Genomic DNA, 23,269 nt, shown 5'->3' on the forward strand with positions numbered 1-23,269 from the left:
TGCTTCAGCTGCGGGATCAGACTACCAGCAGTGCCGAGCTGGCTCAGCAATGGCAGCAGGCTGTTGTGAGTGCTTCTGCACGCACTGTGAGGCGGAGACTCTTTGAGCAAGGCCTGATTTCAAGGAGGGCAGCAAAGAAGCCACTTCTCTCCAGAAAAAACATCAGGGACCGACTGATATTCTGCAAAAGGTACAGGGAGTGGACTGCTGAGGACTGGGGTAAAGTCATTTTCTCAGATGAATACCCTTTTCGATTGTTTGGGACATCTGGAAAACAGCTTATTAGGAGAAGAAGAAGTGAGCGCTACCACCAGTCTTGTCTCATGCCAACTGTTAAGCATCCTGAAACGATTCATGTGTGGGGTTGCTTCTCAGCCAAGGGAATCGGCTCGCTCACAGTCTTGCCTAAAAACACAGCCATGAATAAAGAATGGTGCCAGAATGTCCTCCAAGAGCAACTTCTCCCAACTGTCCAAGAGCAGTTTGGTGCCCAACAATGCCTTTTCCAGCATGATGGAGCACCTTGCCATAAAGCAAAGATGATCACTAAATGGCTCATGGAACAAAACATAGAGATTTTGGGTCCATGGCCTGGAAACTCCCCAGATCTTAATCCCATTGAGAACTTGTGGGCAATCATCAAGAGACGGGTGGACAAACAAAAACCAACAAATTCTGGCAAAATGCAAGCATTGCTTATGCAAGAATGGACAGCTATCAGTCAGGATTTGCTCTAGAAGTTGATTGAGAGCATGCCAGGGAGAATTGCAGAGGTCCTGAAGAAGAAGGGTCAACACTGCAAATATTGACTTGCTGCATTAACTCATTCTAACTGTCAATATAACCTTTTGGTACTCATAATATGATTGCAATTATATTTCTGTATGTGATGTAAACATCAGACAAACACAATTAAAAACCAGAGGGCAACAGATCATGTGAAAATATAATTTTGGTGTCATTCTAAAAACTTTTGTCCATGACTGTATACCCTAATATCGTACCGTGGTGGTATAACAACTAGTTTATGACATGTTCCTTCTGATACTGCATGTACGGAGAAATGCCCACACACATGGCACCCACAGTACGACAGGATATGGAAGCTTCACCCAAACATCTCTTCTGTCATGTTTATGGCCATAATAGGAAAAATACAATATTCAAACTGGAAATGCAGTTTTCACTGAGTACACTAGGTGGCAGCATACATCCAGCGATATAACAACGCACAGACTACAACATACTGCTGTAGTCTAAATGCAAATTCATTTATATTTGCTGTTAGCAGTTTGTACAATTCAGCATTGGCAATTTTACAATCCTACTAGTGGTTTCTGACTTGATTATAGGGTAAATCTATTACAGATTGTCAGTTCAGGAAAACACACACATTTCACACAGATAGCTATTTGAAAAGTTTATGAATAGTGATATTATTCTTTTTATACTATGTGCCCCGATGGCAGGTTATTGCACTAAGGCACAGTTCAGATTGCTTGACGATGCAAAGGTATCATTCAACTGAATGTCAGCCAAACATAGAGTTTTTACAAGGCACATTAAGTCCATCAGCTTTTTTCCATTAGGTGTTTAAAGGGAAAAAGGACGGCATGCCACCTCACATCTGCGCAGTGGCTCAGAAAGCGTATTGGAACATGCTAACCCAACGCCAGGATCAAACCATTGTGCCCTTGGGCAGAAGCAGTGCTGGAAAAACCACTGGCTGTCAGACGGCATTGGAATATCTCGTGGATGCTGCCGGGAGTGTGGACAACAGAGTAACAGGTAACTATTGACAAACATATTATATATTTATATTTTTATTCTCACTATTGACAAACCTTTCCTAATATACAGAATTACAGTAAAGAGTTGTCTATTTAGGGCCCATGGACGTCATTGAGGAGGGTGTCCTGCACAGGACAGGGAGCCACTTTGGCAGACTTGAGCAGTCTACATAGATAGCTGTCATGTAATACTACATTTTTCCTATGTCTTAGGCCCGTTTCACACGTCAGTGAAAAACACTGACGTTCTTCACTGACGTGGAAAATACGCACATGTCCCTCCGTGTTCCGTGATTCACGGCACACGTGGGTTGTCCATGTGTAATCCGTGATCCGTGATCAGTGATTGCATATGGCAGGTGGATATTACTCACCTGCCTTCACTGCTGCTGTCCATGGTGCTGAAGTCTCTGGCTCTGCAGACCGCTCTTAGCACCTACTTCCTGGTCGGCAGTTCCTGCTTTCATGAATATTCATGAGCCAGGCAGGAGCTGCCGAAAGCAGAGGCTCCAGAGTGAATCGCAGGCAAGGTAAGTTGAAAATATTTAATATTTAATATGTCCGTGATTTTCTTGTACGTGTTTCACTGATCACACACGGATCACACCATAGTGGGTCATCAGTGATGCCAGACAAAAACTGATTTGTCTCCGTGCAGAATCACGGCCACACGTGCACGCTGCACGGAGACACATTCAGTGAAAAATCACTGACGTATGAGCAGACCCATTGATTATAATGGGTCTGCGTATGTCAGTGATTCTGGTACATTTAAAAAAAAGCACAAATGTACCATAATCACTGACGTGTGAAAGGGGCCTTAGGGTGCATGTGCATTCCTAGGAACGCTCATTCCTGATTTTCAGCCTGTCCACACTGGCTTCCAATCACACGACAAATAAGCCAAACGCTCATTCACCAGGTGAAATGATATTTAATAGACATAAAAATCATCAATCTCAGCAGCACATTGTGCTGTGTAAACAAGACTTGTGCTGCCAAGAACTATGATCCTCAATGCGTACTGCGCAATTACTGATTGTTTTGGGTGCAATAGAAATGGGGTCCGTTTGTCTAAACAGATTGCATGGTATGACCACCAGTGATTAGGAAGCACTCCCATGCTTGGATTTGTGGTCTCGAAACAAGCAGATCGGATGCATGGAAAGGCTTGACTCAAATAGTGAGTATAATGGAAGTCAATTGAAAATGAGCATTTTTCTGGAAGATCTTCTAGAAAAATGCTTGAGTTTCCCATTGACTTCCACTATACTGATGTCGAGTTCGTTCAAGCGTTCAAAGTGCTCGTTTCGAGTACTTAGCATGTTCATCACCAATGACCATTACTCGACTTGCAAGTAGCTAATTAGGTGTGATTTATTTTTTTTTAGTCTCGATCAACCAGGGTAAATGCAGTCTTAAAGGGATATTCCCATATCAAAGATCCTATCCCAATATGTAGTAGGCGAAATAAAAAGAATATTAGTAAATACCTCCAATTAGAAATTTAGTCTAGTCTTCCTGATATAGCTGTGACGCCCCTGGACTATCAGGTCGTCACAGGGTATTGTACAATCTGTCCTCCCATACAATATCCACTTCCTTCTTGGGTATGGGTCCCCAACTACATGGTGTTGCCTACATCAGCTAATTAAAATCCTAGACACACTCTGCACCACACCCACCAGACATATCAGTGGACGGCCTGAGTGCAATAGGGTTGCACACTTGGGGGGTTGGTTAGGGGAGGTCAGGAATGTCAGGAGATGGGGAGAAGTAGTTTGGAAGTGAAGGAGAGAGGAGGTCAGGAGCCAGGCTCCTAGGAAGCCATCTAGGTAGCAGACGGTGGACTGGGCCTAGAAGGAGCTGGACCCCCGGTCGCAGGGGATCGTGGCAAGGGGCACGGAACTGTCGAGGAGGACAGCCGGCGGCCTTGCACCATCACCGGGCTGGGACCAGTGCACGACGGGGTATATGGACCCTAGGTCAGGGAGTGGCTTCAGGCAACCTGATAATTTACCCGACGAGAACGGAGCCTTCAAGATCCGCTCTCCACCTACTCCAAAATCGGGGTACTAGCCCAATGAGGGGGATAAGACTTTCCACTAAAACGGTCCAGGAAATCCCAAGCGTGAACCCTGAGAGCAAACTCCCACACTTAGCCATAGTGGGGAGCGGGACCCGGCAAGTTCCATACTACCGGGACCAACAGAGAAGTAAACTTAGTGCCAGGAGGCAAGTCACGGATCACCAGGCAGCAACATTGGGGATGGGACCCAAACTAGCTCCCCTCAATGGACGCGGTATCCAGAACTTTGGTTTATTCAGTTGTCGGTGTCAGCTTAATGGACTGAGTGAGTATGCAAGTGACCACTTCGCCCCCAATGGCACTTCCCCCACACCATCACTGAGTCCTGGGGCATTCCCCTACCCGTGGAGGGTTCTAACACCTGGCTGCCCCATTCCATCACCCACGGGTACTCCCAACTGCAGCGGTGGTACTCCAAATTACCACATACCACAGGTGGTGTCACGAACTCTAACACAATCACCTGTAAATACCCCCTTCATTTGAGTGGCCGCACGACCCCCGGGTCCGGAGACCCTTCGAGCCACCGCGGATCCGGATCCGAGCAGCCCGGCTGCTGACACGGGGGCGGCACATAGCCATCTGTCTTGCCTCATGTGCAGGGCATGGCAGTAGCTTAGGTATCCATAATTACGACCACTAGCTACTAACTGTCCCTATATGTGTGGACATAACCTTGGATACCTAAGCTTCTATAATGGCCTTCACATGAGGTAACTGACAGCTTTTCAGAAGAACTATACTACATTTCTAATTGGAGCTATTTTCTAATATTATTATTATTATTATTATTACACCTACATGTTGGGATAGGATCTTGGAACTGGAAATACCCCTTTAATGCTCATGGCCACCTGTTATACTTGCATGAGCTTCCATGTGAAAGGACATATCTGTCATAAGATTGTAATGTGACACTTCAATAACAAGCCTTATATACTGTATTTCCACTCTCAGAAGCACAAGTGTGACGAATAGGCAGTCTATATTCTGCAACCTTACCAGTTTATCAAATGGAGTTTGTAATCTGTGCTATTACAAACAGCTGAGTGACACCCAATACTTCTTGTTTTATCAGTGTCCTAAAGCCTACAACACAAAGCCATGGCTGCTATGTAGTGCTACCCAATAGTTAGTAACAGAAGACTATTCCTATTATCACATATACAGATCTGATATACTCTGCATTATGTGCAACCATTATTTTTTTCAGTGGACAAGATTCATGCAATGTTCACCATTCTAAAATCCTTTGGCGGCGTATCAACTAGTGAATGTAATAGCTCCACGCGTTTCTCCATGGTCATGTCGCTGGACTTCAATTCTGCCGGACGTGTGACTGCGGGCCACTTACAGGTAATTCCAGTACTCACTTAAAGATATGTTCTTTATTTATTACTTAATCACTTGTAGACCTCAATTATCTGATCTTGCTTATATAGGACACTCCTAGATCATATATTTACAGTAAAGTATGAAACCCTATGTTAACATGTGCTTTATTCTACCTTTTGTAAAAATTGTTACATATAAATGGATATATCAACTGAAGCATATAAAGAATATTTTGTGGAAATTAACATATATTAATGATAATGATTATTAGCTGCAAAAAACGAACGCATGATGGTTATTTTCCAATTAATTGAGCCGTTTTCTATATCTGTTACTCCAAGACGGGAGCATGCTGCAATATCTTTGGAGGATTTAGAACAAGGTAAACCTTTATGCTCAAAGCCAAAATGACTATCCTGGTAACAAGGATTCGCTAAGCCATAGGTCTGGTTAAGCAACTAATATTGGAGTCATTGGTGCAGTGATATTCAGCAGTGTAAGATATATTGATGATATGTGGAACAGCAGAGATAACACTTGAAGCTGAATATGCTGGAGAACATGTGAAAAAGTGTGGAATAGAGCAGCTGAGTATGTTGGATGGATGGGGAATAACATGGAACAATCGAGTTGAATATAGGGACAGGCATCTTGAAGCAACAGAAACCAATGTTTGCAAACAGGCCCCTTGGAGCAGCAGTCATGTATGTAGTCAGGCACATTGGCACAGCAAAGTCGGGTGTGCAGAGAGCACTTTGGAACAGAAAATGTGTGTTGGTAAACAGATACTTGAGTATGGACAGCACCTTGGAACAGTAGGACTATGTTGGCAAACAGGCACTTTGGTAAAGCAGAGAAAGTGTGTGGACAGCACCTTGGAACAGTAGAGCTGTGTAGGCAGACAATATGATATGATGCAAAAAACGTTATTGATCCTGAGGAAAATTGTAGTATTGTTATAACAGAACTGAGAGGGCAAACAGCTCCTAGGAACATTAGAGCCATGTAGGCACTTCCATATAGAAAGTCAAGTGTGTGAACTAGCTAAGGTGTGTGAAGACTACAGCAGAGCCCAATAATAGCAGAGCTGGATTAGTCAGATGGGCTCATCCAGGTTGACTTATTACTACCTGAATACTCAGTGATCGTGCAACTACCTGAGCCAGCGATAAAAGGCCTAGGAGTGTGACATCATTACTGTACTCTGGGTTATAATAGTAACACAGAAAGCCCGAGAGCTGTGAAAGCTTGCTGATGGGAAAGGATAATTTATGGAACAACGCTCGAGCCAAGATAGGTGATAAACAAAAATATCCTACAATATGTAATGAATTTTATTTTATTATAAAGGCTTGAATGTTTTAAACTCATAGAAAAATATGTTAAAGCAACAAAACATTTTTTTTAATGTAATTATTAATCAATCTTTTTAATAAACGCCACTCCCTTATTATGCTTCCTGGACTCACACACACCATGTGCAAATACAATTTTAACTGCTTAACTGGCAAGTTCAAGCTGCTTTCAACTGCTGCTCTTGCAAGAATCCCTACTTCAACACTATTTACACGCTCACACACTCTTTCTATGTGAGCGTTTCTGCTCCCCTGCTTCATTCGCAGGCAAGGTAGTATTTGTGAATACTGTTTTAGTGCATATTCTTACTAGAGCAGCAGTTTAAAGCAAATTCCAAAGGAGCCCAAACTAGGCAGTTAAAACAGCACTGCAGCATGATAGAAAGAAGCAAAATACGGTAAGGAAATTTATTACAAAAGTTTATAACTTTGTAAAGCTTGAAGAATAGTTATATTACAAGAAAGTTGAAGGATAATCCTATTAAAAAAGTTTAGTTACTCTTTAAGTGCTTATTCCATGCTAAGATAATTAGATCACACGATGTTACCTTGGTTATGCCATAAGAACAATTTCTGTCCTTATATCTTATTAGTGCATATATGTATCAATGAAGGGCATTCCAAATTCTGGGCTTAATTAACCACCCTGGAGACGCTCTAATAAGTAGCAACCGGTTGTACATGTATCACAAGGCATTCTCTGGATCCTTCATGGGAACATGAGCTGTCCACTGCATTCTCTTTCAGCAAATTAAGCTGTTAGCCAGAATCTCAGAAACCAGACATATTGAAAGCATTAGTTGTCGTGAAATTATTTGAAATTAAAATATATTTATATTACAAAATAATACATTTTATTACTCAACCATTTATGAATTAAAGGAAATCTGTTCATAAGATTAAACCCCCCAAACGGCATAAAAGGGTATGCAGACTTTTAAAACCTTATTCAATCTACCTCTTTATATCTTCTGTTTGTAGCTGCATTCCTGAGGTTGTTTCCCCGCCCAGCACCAGCCTTTTTAGCTTGATAGCTTCCACTTGATGTCACACAGACAGTGAACTTTCAGTCAAGCTTAAGATGCCTGTACTTTGTGGGGAAACCACTCCAGGAGGTAGAAGGTCAGTAAGTGCTTTGTCCCGCCCAGAGTACTTAGTTTTTTTTCCATATTATTTAAAATACTGAGTTTTCAGGAATGCAGCAACAGGTGGAAGTTATAAAGGTGTCGAATGATTTAGCTTTCACAGACCTCTATGTCCACGCAGTTTTGATCTTACTAACAGATAACTTTTAAGAAATATTATAATTGATAACAAATAATGTTGCTGGACAACTTACATCAGTTCAGTTAAAGTGTTAGTGGTTTTAGCTAGGTTCTATCCTGTGGTGTCGCAATATGAACTGATGGAAATGTCCTATAACCAGAGTCTTGTTTCATTTTACAGACCATGCTCTTGGAAAGAATCCGTGTGGCCCAACAACCGGAAGGAGAAAGTAACTTCAATGTGTTCTCACAGCTGTTAACTGGAGCAGATATGGATCTCAGGTATGCCTGTAACCTTGTGTGATATACAACTGCTATAGCCACAGGGTTATAATATATTACTGAGGAAGGGGCTTCAAGAAGGTCTACTACTAACCTTTCCTATTCATTAAATGTGTGTGTACATGTGTGTACATGCATGTAATATAGTGAGTGTGATAATATACTCACCTACCGCTTTCCAGCACCGGACTTCTCTGCTTCTCTGTGACATGCACCTGCATTGACAATTTTAATGTGAAACTCTGATCAAAATTGGACATGTCAATGATTTTTACCAATGAAAAACTAGACATGTGCACAGCCCCATAAAATAACATGGGCGCAAGTGGCACTTGGATGAGAGGATTAGTAGTGTGCATGAGCCCTAAAGGTTTTTCCCTTTAGCCGAAAAAACTGTAAATTAAATTTCTAGCTAGAAAGTTCCTGTACTCTCCACTAGGTGGTGATAGCTCACCAGATAAATCCTATATATTAGCGTTACGTAAAATGTTTTCTGTTCCACACTATATGTTGTGTTCGCCGGTTGCAGTTGAAACACTTTTCCTGAGTTTCATAGGCACAGGTTTTTGCGTGAATGCAGGTGCTGTGTGTTACGGGGGGCTGTCTGATAATAACTTAAAGGAGTATCAGACAGTCAGGGTCCACCGTGCAAAGACTCTGCTGCAGACTATGGCAGAGTGCAATACCTCTGTTAACTCACAGAAGGATATAATAAGTAAGTAAAGCAATTCCTCCCTTACTTGGAGGGTGTGTGGAATGATCTCTGTTAATAATCACAGAGACAAAGGCAATGTGTGTGAAATGGCACCTACCTAGGTCCGCTCTTCTAGTGGTGCAAAAGAGACGAACAGCAGCGTAAGCCGCACAAAGCTCCTACCTGCGTTCGCTCCACTAGTGTGCGAGGACACGAACCACTAGATATGGCACCTGCCTAGGTCCGCTCTTCTAGTGGTGCAAAAGAGACGAACAGCAGCGTAAGCCGCACAAAGCTCCTACCTCTGTTCGCTCCCCTAGTGTGCGAGGATACGAACAACTGCCAGACGCAGTATAAGGAACGTTACCCTAGCGGCAACGTCCACCTACGAGTCAAACCACAAGGCCCAGCCAGACCATGTGCCTCAGGCACCTGCCTATGTCCGCTCCCCTAAGAGGTAAGGATACGGACAGCAGCCGAAGCTGTAAGGTATAAGAACGCTACCCTGCCGGTAGCGCTCACCTAGCATAGAGAGAGGAATGCCTAGAGGAACGCGCACAGAGCGTCTACTCTTATGCATGAACCAAGAGGACTGAGCGCCATGCGGCGTGTGTCAGGGTCTTATATAGACTCTGTGCCTCATCCAAGATGGAGGACACCAGAGCCAATCCACTGCCAGAACGACAGGAGTGACGTCATGCTGGCCTATCACCGAGCAAGGCATCACAAGCACATGACCAGCGACCAATCGCCATAGAAGGTGTCAGAGACATGTGACCTCGTGTCAGCGATGATGTCACCCGCACATGTGCAATGGCTCCAAGATAGGACTTAGTCTCCGGCGCTCGCACATGTGCAGTAGCAAGAAATCTGGACTTAGTCTCCAGCGCTCGCACATGTGCAGTAGCAAGAAATCTGGACATAGTCTCCAGTGCTCGCAGCAACCGTAACAGTACCTCCCCCTCAAGGGCCCCCCTCCCTGCGACGCAGGTAATCGGCAACTAAGTCGGGAGCATGGACAGCCTCCTCAGGCTCCCAAGAGCGATGTTCTGGGCCCTAACCCTCCCAATCTATCAAGAAGAACCTGCGCCCTCTAACCATCTTAGAACCAACTATGGCTCGTACCTCATAGCTAGAGCGAGAGGAATCAGAGGCAGGAGAGTGCACTTCACGAGCGTGAGGTAAAATTGCCGGCTTTAGCAGTGAAACATGGAATTTGTCATGAATCCCAAGATGGACGGGTAACTTCAATTGGTAGACTACAGGATTTACCTGTCGAAGAACCTCATAAGGACCCAGGAAGCGAGGAGCAAATTTGACAGAGCTCACTCTAAGTCTCACGTGTTTTGCAGAGAGCCACACAAAGTCCCCTGGAGAAAAGACAGGAGCCGGGCGACGAAACCGATCGGACACCGTCTTCATACGGTCCTTAGCTGCTTGGATCGACTCTTGAGTCCGATCCCAAACCTCTCTGGCATTAGTTGCCCAGTCGGCCACAAGAGGAGGAGGTGCAGCAGCGGGAAACGGTACCGGTACCCTAGGGTGTTGCCCATTATTGAGTACGAACGGTGTCTGCCCAGTGGCCTCAGCCAGCGAATTGTTAAGGGCAAATTCTGCCCAGGGTAGGAGGGAGGACCAGTTATCGTGGTTCTCAGCAACAAAGTGTCGAAGGTATATAATCATAGATTGATTGGTACGTTCAACCAAACCATTGGTCTCCGGATGGTATGCCGAAGAGAGATTCAACTCAATTTGCAGAAGGCTACAAAGATCTCGCCAGAAACGGGAAGTAAATTGCGGGCCTCTATCACAAATGATACGATCTGGCATCCCGTGAAGCCTAAAGACATGCTTGAGGAATAGTTTGGCTAGTACCCTGGAAGATGGGATTCTCGATAACGGTACGAGATGAACCATCCGGGAGAAATGGTCCGTAATGACCCACACAAATCTATGTCCCTGTGAACATGGAAGATCACCCACAAAGTCCATGCCTACCACCTCCCATGGTCTATCTGGCACTGGTAAAGGATGCAAGAGCCCCGCCGGTCTCTGCCGTAATGGACGGTTGCGAGCACATGAGTAGCAGGAACCGACATATCTCTTGACGTGGCTGGCTAAGTGTGGCCACCAATACCACCTCTCCAGTAACTCTCGTGTCCGCCTAATACCAAAATGCCCACCCACCTTTGAGGTGTGGGCCCATGACAGTATATCATTCTGTCGATCAGGCGGAACAAAGGTCTTGCCCGGTGGGATTTGGTCTAACGTCACAGGGGAGAGCGTATGAAAAACCCTGGAGGGAAGGATAAGACGAGGTTCGTCAATCTCTTCCTGGGTAGAAAGCATAGAGCGAGACAGGGCGTCTGCCTTGTTATTCTTACTCCCAGACAGATAGTTGATGGAGAAGTGAAAGCGGGAGAAAAACAAGGACCAGCGGGCTTGGCGAGGATTCAGACGCTGAGCGGTTTGTAAGTACGTCAGATTCTTATGGTCTGTATAGACCTGGAAAGGATGTTTCGCTCCTTCCAGCAAGTGATGCCACTCCTCCAAGGCTAATCTCAAGGCGAGCAGTTCCCTATCCCCAATGGTATAGTTTCTCTCTGCCGGTGAAAAGGTTTTCGCAAAGAAGAAACACGGCCTTTTTCTACCTGCACCGTTCTTTTGATACAAGACCGCACCAGCACCCACTGAAGAGGCATCAACCTCTAAGAGGAAGGGCTTACTCTCATCGGGTCTTTGAAGAACAGGTGCAGTTGAAAAGTGTCTTTTTACTGCCTCAAAAGCCTGAGATGTCTCAATAGACCAGGCTTTGGGATTAGCACCTTTCTTAGTCAAGGCCACCAAAGGGGCCACCAAAGTAGAAAAATGGGGTATGAACTGCCTGTAATAATTTATGAATCCTAAGAGGCGTTGCACCGCCTTCAAGGAATGAGGTTCGGACCATTGCAGGACAGCAGAGAGCTTCACAGGATCCATAGCCAGGCCCTCTTGTGAGATAATGTAACCCAAAAAAGGCAATGAGGACTGCTCGAATACACATTTCTCGAGTTTAGCAAACAATGAGTGCTCCCTTAAACGGGAAAGGACACGAACGACATCCTGACGATGAGTCTCCAGATCAGGAGAAAAAATCAGGATGTCGTCCAGATACACCACTACTGAGGATAACAGTAAATCCCTGAACACATCGTTTACGAAGTCCTGAAATACTGCGGGTGCATTACATAACCCAAAAGGCATGACGAGGTATTCATAGTGACCGTCTCGGGTGTTAAAAGCGGTCTTCCATTCGTCACCCTTTCGAATTCGTACCAAGTTATACGCACCCCGCAGATCCAACTTCGTAAAAACTTGAGCTCCTCTCAGTCTGTCAAAGAGCTCCGAAATTAAAGGTAATGGGTATTTGTTCTTTATTGTGATTGCGTTGAGACCCCTGTAATCTATGCAGGGACGCAAATCACCCTCTTTCTTCCGAACAAAGAAAAACCCAGCTCCCGCGGGAGAGACAGACTTACGAATGAAACCCTTCTCTAAACTCTCTCTTATATAGGTCGACATGGCCTCCGACTCAGGTATCGACAGGGGGTAAACCCTGCCTTTAGGTGGAACCGAACCTGGGATAAGGTCTATGACACAGTCATACGGCCTATGGGGTGGAAGAACCTCAGCACCCTGTTTGGAGAACACGTCAGCGAAATCCAGATAGGGTGTAGGTATGGGAGAGAGATCAGTAGATGCAACCGCAATGACCTTAGGTGGTAAGGGAAGACATCGGGACTGACATTTCGAACCCCAACTAATAATGCTGTCAGACTCCCAGTCAATGTGAGGAGCATGAGTCCGAAGCCATGGGAGACCCAGAAGGACGTCGTCTATACCCTCAGGCAAAACAAGAAAAGAAATCTCCTCTATGTGACCCTGAGACAGGGAAAGGCGCAAGGGAACTGTCCTCAATGTAATGGAGTCAGACAACATAGTTCCATTAACAACACGGACAGGAATAGGCGCCTCTAACATGATAGAGGGAATATTGTGTCCCTTTACAAATCCTGAGGACACAAAAGTCCCGTCAGCTCCGGAATCCACAAAAGCCATAATAGACCATGTATTCTCAGATAAGGAGAGCTGACCTGGGATACAACACTTAGAGGGTGCAGAAGACGTCTCTAGTAACCCCCCTCTAATGGTTACTAGGCCAGGGAGTTTCCCTGACGACTAGGACACTTGTTGGCATAGTGCCCAGCCTGACGACATACGTAACATATAGGAGGACCAGACTTGCGTAGTCTGGCGAACGTATGACCTAACTCCATAGGAGTGGGAGATGTTTCAGATGCTGAGGAAGATGGTAGTGGACCCTCAACAACTGGAATAGGCCGATGCTTAGGGCGTGAGGAAGAGACCTCGAGTCTACGTTCCTTATGGCGTACATCGATCCTCGTTGCTACTGTGATCAAGTCCTCCAGAGAAGCAGGGACCTCACGAGTAGCAAGAGCATCCTTGACATAGCCTGCCAACCCTCTCCAGAAGATAGGAATCAACACCTTCTCTGGCCAATCTAGTTCTGCCACCAGAGTTCTAAAAGCAATGGCATAAGAACTAGTGGATAACGAACCCTGAGATAGATCTAACAGTCTCAGGGCCGCATCATGGGTAACCTGCGGACCCATGAATACCGCCTTAAGAGCATCAAGAAAGTCTTGATGTCTCAGAGTAACCACATCAGAGCGCTCCCATAGGGGAGTCGCCCATTCTAAGGCTTTGTCCTGAAGTAAGGAGATGATAAAGCCTACTCTGGACCTCTCCGTAGAGAAGCGAGAAGAGTTGACCTCTAGGTGTATCTGACACTGACTAATGAAACCACGACATGATCTGGCATCGCCAGAATATCTGTTTGGCAGAGCAAGTCGAGGATCATGTGCAGATGTCACCATGGTCTGAGGTTTATCCTCTATACTCTTGAGCCGTGACTCAAGTACTTGTATGTAACGGTGTAACTGCTGATATTCTGCCATAACTGCCAGACCCTTGGCTCAGTCCTAATGTTATGGGGGGCTATCTGATAATAACTTAAAGGAGTATCAGACAGTCAGGGTCCACCGTGCAAAGACTCTGCTGCAGACTATGGCAGAGTGCAATACCTCTGTTAACTCACAGAAGGATATAATAAGTAAGTAAAGCAATTCCTCCCTTACTTGGAGGGTGTGTGGAATGATCTCTGTTAATAATCACAGAGACAAAGGCAATGTGTGCGAAATGGCACCTACCTAGGTCCGCTCTTCTAGTGGTGCAAAAGAGACGAACAGCAGCGTAAGCCGCACAAAGCTCCTACCTGCGTTCGCTCCACTAGTGTGCGAGGACACGAACCACTAGATATGGCACCTGCCTAGGTCCGCTCTTCTAGTGGTGCAAAAGAGACGAACAGCAGCGTAAGCCGCACAAAGCTCCTACCTCTGTTCGCTCCCCTAGTGTGCGAGGATACGAACAACTGCCAGACGCAGTATAAGGAACGTTACCCTAGCGGCACCGTCCACCTACGAGTCGAACCACAAGGCCCAGCCAGACCATGTGCCTCAGGCACCTGCCTATGTCCGCTCCCCTAAGAGGTAAGGATACGGACAGCAGCCGAAGCTGTAAGGTATAAGAACGCTACCCTGCCGGTAGCGCTCACCTAGCATAGACAGAGGAATGCCTAGAGGAACGCGCACAGAGCGTCTACTCTTATGCATGAACCAAGAGGACTGAGCGCCATGCGGCGTGTGTCAGGGTCTTATATAGACTCTGTGCCTCATCCAAGATGGAGGACACCAGAGCCAATCCACTGCCAGAACGACAGGAGTGACGTCATGCTGGCCTATCACCGAGCAAGGCATCACAAGCACATGACCAGCGACCAATCGCCATAGAAGGTGTCAGAGACATGTGACCTCGTGTCAGCGATGATGTCACCCGCACATGTGCAATGGCTCCAAGATAGGACTTAGTCTCCGGCGCTCGCACATGTGCAGTAGCAAGAAATCTGGACTTAGTCTCCAGCGCTCGCACATGTGCAGTAGCAAGAAATCTGGACTTAGTCTCCAGCGCTCGCACATGTGCAGTAGCAAGAAATCTGGACATAGTCTCCAGTGCTCGCAGCAACCGTAACACTGTGCCTTCTAGATTCCCTACGTGCCTGTTTGCCAGGTCTATTTTCATTAGATACCATCTCCCGGTTGCTTTGTGCTTCCGAACGTGTTACTTCTTTATAAATACATAATGAATTTAGGTGGCAGCCAAGAGAATTTTGTTTACATTGCTCCATCGCCAACTGTATGATCCCATAAGTGGGTCCCAGTGTTTTCTCTTAGGGATCCCGTGTTGGAATGTAATTAATGCTTCGTTAACCATGCATTAACTTCCACATTTTTAAATTGCACTTGATAAAACCTAGACTCATCTTGTATTTTTTTCTAACGCCAGCAGCGGCTTTTCAGTTGGCATTGATGGAACCCTAGAGATTTTTAGTAAAAGCTTCCAGCCATCGGTTATCGGCTTCATGTTATATTGACATTGCCTGTAAAGGATTTGATACATAGTTCAGGCAATGGGATTTTTACAGCCTGGGAATAGCCTGATTAATGTCCCGTGTCAAGACAAAGTCTAATGGTAATCAGGAGGAGGCTGATGCATAGTAAATGGGTAAACAGACAATCTCCTTGTCCTTAGCTGTGACATTGCACGATTAACACAAGACTCACTTCATTCTGCGGACTCTATAGTGATGTGTCATACGCCAACCACACCTTAGTGGCCAAATAAAGGACCCTGGTAAACTCATGAATCAAAGCTGAAGGCTCAACTGTCCCCTAGGGAAAAGTTTCAGTTTACTGTCCTAGCACTGTATTTAACTCCTTGGATCAGTGCAAAGAGGCTTTTGGACATTGTCCCCATCTGGCGCAAAAGGCATATCTCCCTATTACACCTATCTATGCCCTCATAATGAAATATATATACCGTATATACAGTATATATTTCCATTTCTGAGTCTTGTACATAAATATCAGCGCTTTCTAGTCATGGAGATAACGTTGTGGATTTAAGAGCTACGTATAAAACTATATTTTAGATTCTCGTCTGAGGCTCTGACTATTGCTCTGTTCCCCATGCTTTAACCTGCAGTTGTTTGTGAATCGGCAGAATTTATGCACAATGTCACCACAAAATTAATACATTACTTTTTATAATTATGCAGCAATGACAGAGAGATGAAACTCCAATTAAATATTTATTCCCAAGATATTAAGTTAATTATTCTGTGATTGTCTCTTCCCCTTTTCTATTGGCCAAATTAGCCCATTTTTTTCCACATTTAGCATCTTGCACTTGGGTATTCCAAGAAAGGCTAGAAATGGAATTCCAGGATAGAAAGGAAAAATATGACCAGCTAGAATAGATATTAGTTAAATAGCCAGGATATACCGGTATCACTAATGTCCAATTGATAGAAGAGTAACAGCTGAGATCCTCACTGATCAGTAGAATAAAGTGCCTCCACTGTCTCTAGAGACGATCGTCATATTCCAGTCTTTGGCTGAGGGTCTAAGTTCTCAGACGTGCCAATCCTAGTAATACTCTCTCCTGGTAGAATCATTTGTCAATGGTAGCCTATTAGTATGTTGTCTTAAAAAAAATACGCTGGAGACAGGGAAAGATAGAAAGAGACAAACGCGGCGCCAATATGAGTGTAGTGAGTTTTTTTTATATATAAAGGTGTTGAAATAGTGGAACTCTCACCTGGTTCACAGGTTAGAAAGCCTGGAATAATCCAAGAGGAGTTGATCCACTTTCCAATAGGATTATAGTGCAGTATGCAGCTATCGCACTGGATACTATAGAGGAGCCCTCTAGCAGGTCCACTTAGTGAAAGAAGTTCCAAAGGCAATTACCAGTCTTGCGGCGCTCCTGCTACCAATGGTGGGACATATTGGATGATTTTTGGTCATATGACTGGACCAATATACAAATAAGTGAAGAGATATTTTATTTGTACATTAAAATATGGTTAATTATACTAATAATAGTTAATTAAATATATTATTAGTATAATTAACCATATTTTAATTTTTAATGTACAAATAAAATATCTCTTCATTTATTTGTATATTGGTCCAGTCATATGACCAAAAATCATCCAATATGTTCAACCATTGGTAGCAGGAGTGCCGCAAGACTAAAGGTAATTGCCTTTGGAAGTACAGTTAGGTCCAGAAATATTTGGACAGTGACACAAGTTTTGTTATTTTAGCTGTTTACAAAAACATGTTCAGAAATACAATTATATATATAATATGGGCTGAAAGTGCACACTCCCAGCTGCAATATGAGAGTTTTCACATCCAAATCGGAGAAAGGGTTTAGGAATCATAGCTCTGTAATGCATAGCCTCCTCTTTTTAAAGGGACCAAAAGTAATTGGACAAGGGACTCTAAGGGCTGCAATTAACTCTGAAGGCGTCTCCCTCGTTAACCTGTAATCAATGAAGTAGTTAAAAGGTCTGGGGTTGATTACAGGTGTGTGGTTTTGCATTTGGAAGCTGTTGCTGTGACCAGACAACATGCGGTCTAAGGAACTCTTAATTGAGGTGAAGCCGAACATCCTGAGGCTGAAAAAAAAGAAACAATCCATCAGAGAGATAGCAGACATGCTTGGAGTAGCAAAATCAACAGTCGGGTACATTCTGAGAAAAAAGGAATTGACTGGTGAGCTTGGGAACTCAAAAAGGCCTGGGCGTCCACAGATGACAACAGTGGTGGATGATCGCCGCATACTTTCTTTGGTGAAGAAGAACCCGTTCACAACATCAACTGAAGTCCAGAACACTCTCAGTGAAGTAGGTGTATCTGTCTCTAAGTCAACAGTAAAGAGAAGACTCCATGAAAGTAAATACAAAGGGTTCACATCTAGATGCAAACCATTCATCAATTCCAAAAATAGACAGGCCAGAGTTAAATTTGCTGAAAAACACCTCATGAAGCCAGCTCAGTTCTGGAAAAGTATTCTATGGACAGATGAGACAAAGATCAACCTGTACCAGAATGATGGGAAGAAAAAAGTTTGGAGAAGAAAGGGAACGGCACATGATCCAAGGCACACCACATCCTCTGTAAAACATGGTGGAGGCAACGTGATGGCATGGGCATGCATGGCTTTCAATGGCACTGGGTCACTTGTGTTTATTGATGACATAACAGCAGACAAGAGTAGCCGGATGAATTCTGAAGTGTACCGGGATATACTTTCAGTCCAGATTCAGCCAAATGCCGCAAAGTTGATCGGACGGCGCTTCATAGTACAGATGGACAATGACCCCAAGCATACAGCCAAAGCTACCCAGGAGTTCATGAGTGCAAAAAAGGGTAACATTCTGCAATGGCCAAGTCAATCACCAGATCTTAACCCAATTGAGCATGGATTTCACTTGCTCAAATCCAGACTTAAGACGGAAAGACCCACAAACAAGCAAGACCTGAAGGCTGCAGCTGTAAAGGCCTGGCAAAGCATTAAGAAGGAGGAAACCCAGCGTTTGGTGATGTCCATGGGTTCCAGACTTAAGGCAGTGATTGCCTCCAAAGGATTCGCAACAAAATATTGAAAATAAAAATATTTTGTTTGGGTTTGGTTTATTTGTCCAATTACTTTTGACCTCCTAAAATGTGAAGTGTTTGTAAAGAAATGTGTACAATTCCTACAATTTCTATCAGATATTTTTGTTCAAACCTTCAAATTAAACGTTACAATCTGCACTTGAATTCTGTTGTAGAGGTTTCATTTCAAAGCCAATGTGGTGGCATGCAGAGCCCAACTCGCCAAAATTGTGTCACTGTCCAAATATTTCTGGACCTAACTGTATGTTGTCTTATGGAGGCATGCAGAGGTCATAGGATTCATAGTCTTAGATGCCCTTGTAAAACATTTAAAGAAAAGCCTTTACAAAAGCAGCCCATTGCTTTCAGTGGATGCCACATTATGATATACTAGGAAATTTACTGCAACTGCAGTCACAGTAATCTGTATTTCTCAGTAGCTTTTATTTTTCTGTATTAAAGGAGTTGATTACTACTAGGACAACCCCTTCCGATTCCACATGTTTCCCCCAGGTAAAATAAAAAAGCCTATACTCATCTCCCGGCACCGTTCCAAGTACTTGCGTTCCTGGGGCTCCCGTGATGTTGTAAAGTCATGCGAGCCTCCCATCAAATCATTGCCAGCCTCTGTATCCTCGCCTTCAGACAAACAAGTTAATCAAAAGGAAGTGAGCGCTGCAGCTGCTGCTCACTTCCTGTTGATTGTTCCTGCATCCAGAGGCTAGGAAACAGAAGCCAGCGGTGATTGGACACGGGATTCACGTGACGTCACAATATCGGGTAAGCCCCAGGAACGCGACTACCGACACCACTGGATCGGCACTGGTACAGGAGATGAGTATAGGCTTTTTTTATTTACCTGGGGGAAACGTGGAATCAGAAGAGCTTGTCCTAGTAGTAGAGAACCTCTTTAAATACAACTGGAGCAAGTGTACATTTAAACAGTAAGTGAAAAAGCTGATTATTGGATCGTTGATTCCAAGGTCAATTAATTGTATAATGAATCTGCATATACAGCGACAGTCACAATGACCATCAGGTTGTAAAATTGCAAAGAACCACAATGCCCAGTAATGTCCTACAAACTGAAGTTTATCTTTTTACCATGGTGAATGTCTTATGGTATGTTCACACGCCAGATATTTGCATTGGTTTATGCAATTACAGGGGAATTTGAGGCTAACCTTGCATTTCTGCAGTAGCTTTGCAGTTTACACTGGCACATGTTTGCTGCCGATTAGCATTTTTCAATAACGCTATTCTGCATGTGACTATACGCTACGATTTACAGCAGGAATCAACACAGAAACCCCTTTACTAAGTAATATGCCCCTTTTTTAAAATGGTTTTCAAACTAATATTTCCCACATGTGGGGAGTGCTCAGGAGCCATTGCTTTCACTGCATACTTCAATTTTAATGTAAAAGGGGTTTATAGGTCAGCAATACAAATCTGTCAATCCCTATCCAGATAAAACCCATAACACATTTTTTTTACATACATATTCTATGGCCAGAAAGCTGGAACATATGGGCTGGTGCCAAGAGTAACCCTGACTTTCTTTCTGTAAAGGACATAAACATTTCTGAAGGTGGTCCTGTCTTCTTTTATACCTCTGGCTAACTGGCAGACAGAGAAAAGGTAATTAGCGCCCCTGAACCCATCAGGCACTACTGGGTACTGCATCCTGGCAAAGATGCAGGGCTTACCCCCAGGGACCTGGAAGCTCAGTGCCGGTGCAAACCAAAACACATAACATCCTCAGTTCCCTCACCCAATCAGGGATGACTGACTAGTTGAGGACCCAATGGATGGCCACCTAGGGGTGGAGCCGATGCAGTCCACTAGCCAACAACTCGGGGTGAGGAGTAAGACAGTAGTTCAGACAGTAGTGACGGTAGTAGGAGACGGACATGTTTTGAAACAGGGTCATGTAGCAGTGACCTGACTGGTACAGGAGAGTGGTTGCCAGGGAGGGTACAACGAGGTACCCCTGGAACCAAAGCACCGACGGGGTACAGGGCCCTAGGTTAGGTGAACGCTTCAAGCTGCCTGACAAACACCTGCACAGTGAGTGGACCTGCAAGGACCTCACTGACCCAAGAATCCAGCAGTAAAGATAGAGCCAGGGACCGGAACAGAACACTGACCCTACAGGGTTCACACTGCCTGCCGTATGAGCCAAATCCTGACGACATACAGGAGGGGACCCCCAGACCCTCCAAGATACGGGGTTCCACAAAACTACAGAAACGTGCAGGGGAAAGAAGCCATCAGGTTACCACACCAGCACTTGGACTACAGGGACCAGAGGTCTGAACCACCGCTGCACAGTCTCTCTGCTGGGGCTGATGTGATGGGAGTCTGGATGTTGGGCCCTCCGCAAGTAGGGCCGAGGCCCCAGGGGGGTAGGTGATAGAGTTAGGTGCGGAAAGAAGGTAGTCCACACAAGGGGTTGCTGTGTAACTGGTTCTCTTTACTCACAGTTGATGGTAACTGGTACCCGGAGGAAGGCTGGCGTTCACCTCTGGTTTCCTTAGTCCCACTGCCGGGTTGATGACCTGGTGGTTTCTTTCCCCTGAACCTTTTTCAAGTTGGTGGGTCCCCATGGATTGGAGCATCTGGAGGTCCCCTCCTGTTTGTCTCTCAGTCTCTGGTCCGTATGGCGGGCAGTGTGAACCCTGTAGGGTCAGTATTACGTTCCGGTCCCCGGTTCTCCCGTTACTGCTGGTGCCCCTGGACTTCTAAGGTCAGTGAGGTCCTGAATGGTCCCCTCACGGTGCAGATTTTATCAGGTCTGCCTGGAGCGTTTTTGCTGACCTAGGGCTCTATACCCCATCGGTGCTATGGTTCCAGGAGTACTTCACCATACTCCACCGGCAACCGCAACCACACGCCTGGGCCCTCAGGTCACCATTACACTCCCGTGTCAGTTCAGTTACGTCCGTCTCTTCTCTCTTCCACTCACTAACTGTCTAACTGTCCATCCCCTCCCACCTGGTTGTTGTCTAGTGGACTAGATCGGCTCCACCCCTGGGTGGCCATCCTTTGGGTCCAATTCTAGTCTGTCACCAGTTTGTGGATGGGGGAAAATTTGGGATTATAGTGTCTTTTGCTGTTACCGGCATTGGTCTTCCAGGTCCCTGGGGGTAGGCCCTGCTTCTTTAGTGATATACAGTACTTTGTAGTGCCCTGATGAGTTCAGGGGTGCTACATATGCCTCTGTGGGCATGCTAACATGCTGATGAATGTGCAGCATCAGGGGATGGTCGCGCTCATCTCTCTACTGCCATCGTGTCCGAGTCCTTGATTTCGGCTCAGTGTGCATGATCCCGGACTTTCGGTCATGTGCACTACATGGGTTTGAAGCCAGGACTCGTACATCTGGTGGTCATGCACACTATGAAGCCGGGTGTACGAGTCCCTGCTTCAAACCCATGTAATGCATATGACCGAAAGTCCGGGATCATGCACACTGAGCGAAAATTCAGGACTTGGACGCAATAGCAGCATAGAGATGAAAGCGACTATCCTCTGTTGCTGCGCCTTCATTAGCATGTTAGCACGCCCATAGGGGCATACTAACATGCAAAGGGGGCTGGCTAGCCAGGGGAAATCATGCCCTTGTGACTTTGAATATGCACCCAGAACTGCTTGTGGTTCTGGGTGCATATTGCACCTGACATGTTCCCTTCAAACCCTCTTTAAGATCTTTCACTGGTTTTACCAAAATTGGCAGATTTAGTCAATGTTAATCCACTGGCTAATCTACAGACAGCTGCTACTGGTTGTGTTGATAACAAAATAGTAGTCTACAATTTACTGAAAAAAGTCTATCTTGGCAAAAAGGGGTTAAAGAAAACTAGGATGTAAATCTAATCTCTAGGGTGCTGAGAACTAACACATTTCTGAATATTTTGTTCTGTTATTTTCCCTTTTCCATGTGGTTTCTTCTTCTGATGATAAAGCCTTGTTATTATCACACACCAAAAAGTCAAAGCAAATTGTCTCTACAAAAAAAATAAAAATAGAAACTAAATAAAGGTCACACATATGAACCAAAAACATAGTGTATGTTGCTGAAGAATGAGAAATGCGATAAGGGTACAAAGGAATGGAAACCTTCTGACCTAGAAATGATGAAATAAAAGTATAAGACTGTAGATAAGCCGCCCAGGAGAGCAGGATCTTTCTATCACACGATGCCATGGGACAGCGTCGATCTTCAGCATATCATTGCTCAGTGACAGGTCTGCACAACGCTGGGTCATAGTAATGTACTCTATACATTGACGTGATGCTCTGCAGGACACGATATCATGACATGTTCATGAAGGAGATAAATTATATTTTATTATTTCTTTCTTCTTTTTTACATCATTATGTGAAGGCGGTGGAATTGTATACGCTCTCTTTAGGATAAGCTACATAGGTAACACCGTTGTCATTATTCTAGATCTTCATATTTCCATTTGATGAGGTGTACTATTGCATATAACAAAATAAAAAGCACTTTATAAAGATTAACTTGATTGTAGTCAATGCACATTGTAATTGTGACCTTAACTGTGCCCAGGTCAGAGCTGAACCTGCACCAGATGGTAGACTGCCACTTCTTCGGGATTGAGCCATGCGTGAAGGTAGGAACCTTTTTTTTTTGTATGTAAATATATATTGTCACTGGTTTAGGTCCAAATATTTTTTTCATTTGCAAACCATGTGTGAAGATTTGATTGATCTCCTCCCCCAATGTGTAGACTGAGGTTACTAGATATACTGCACATATTCAATATACAATAACCTGGATCCATCTCCACCCTATAAAATAATAAA

The 23,269-nt window shown here is 44.6% G+C and overlaps 1 protein-coding gene across 1 annotated transcript in view; it reads left to right on the top strand.

Annotated features, from left to right (window-relative positions):
• The window catches only part of MYO18B (myosin XVIIIB), a 1,019,172-nt gene that overhangs the window by 172,312 nt on the left and 823,591 nt on the right, over window positions 1-23,269 (top strand). Inside the window, exons 9-12 of the mRNA XM_075320057.1 lie at window positions 1,590-1,788; window positions 5,093-5,235; window positions 8,016-8,116; window positions 23,013-23,076. Coding sequence (XP_075176172.1) covers window positions 1,590-1,788; window positions 5,093-5,235; window positions 8,016-8,116; window positions 23,013-23,076 — 507 coding nt within the window. The remainder of the gene's footprint in view (window positions 1-1,589; window positions 1,789-5,092; window positions 5,236-8,015; window positions 8,117-23,012; window positions 23,077-23,269) is intronic.

This window comes from Anomaloglossus baeobatrachus, chromosome 1, assembly GCF_048569485.1.
Source record: "Anomaloglossus baeobatrachus isolate aAnoBae1 chromosome 1, aAnoBae1.hap1, whole genome shotgun sequence".
NCBI classification, from domain to species: domain Eukaryota; kingdom Metazoa; phylum Chordata; class Amphibia; order Anura; family Aromobatidae; genus Anomaloglossus; species Anomaloglossus baeobatrachus.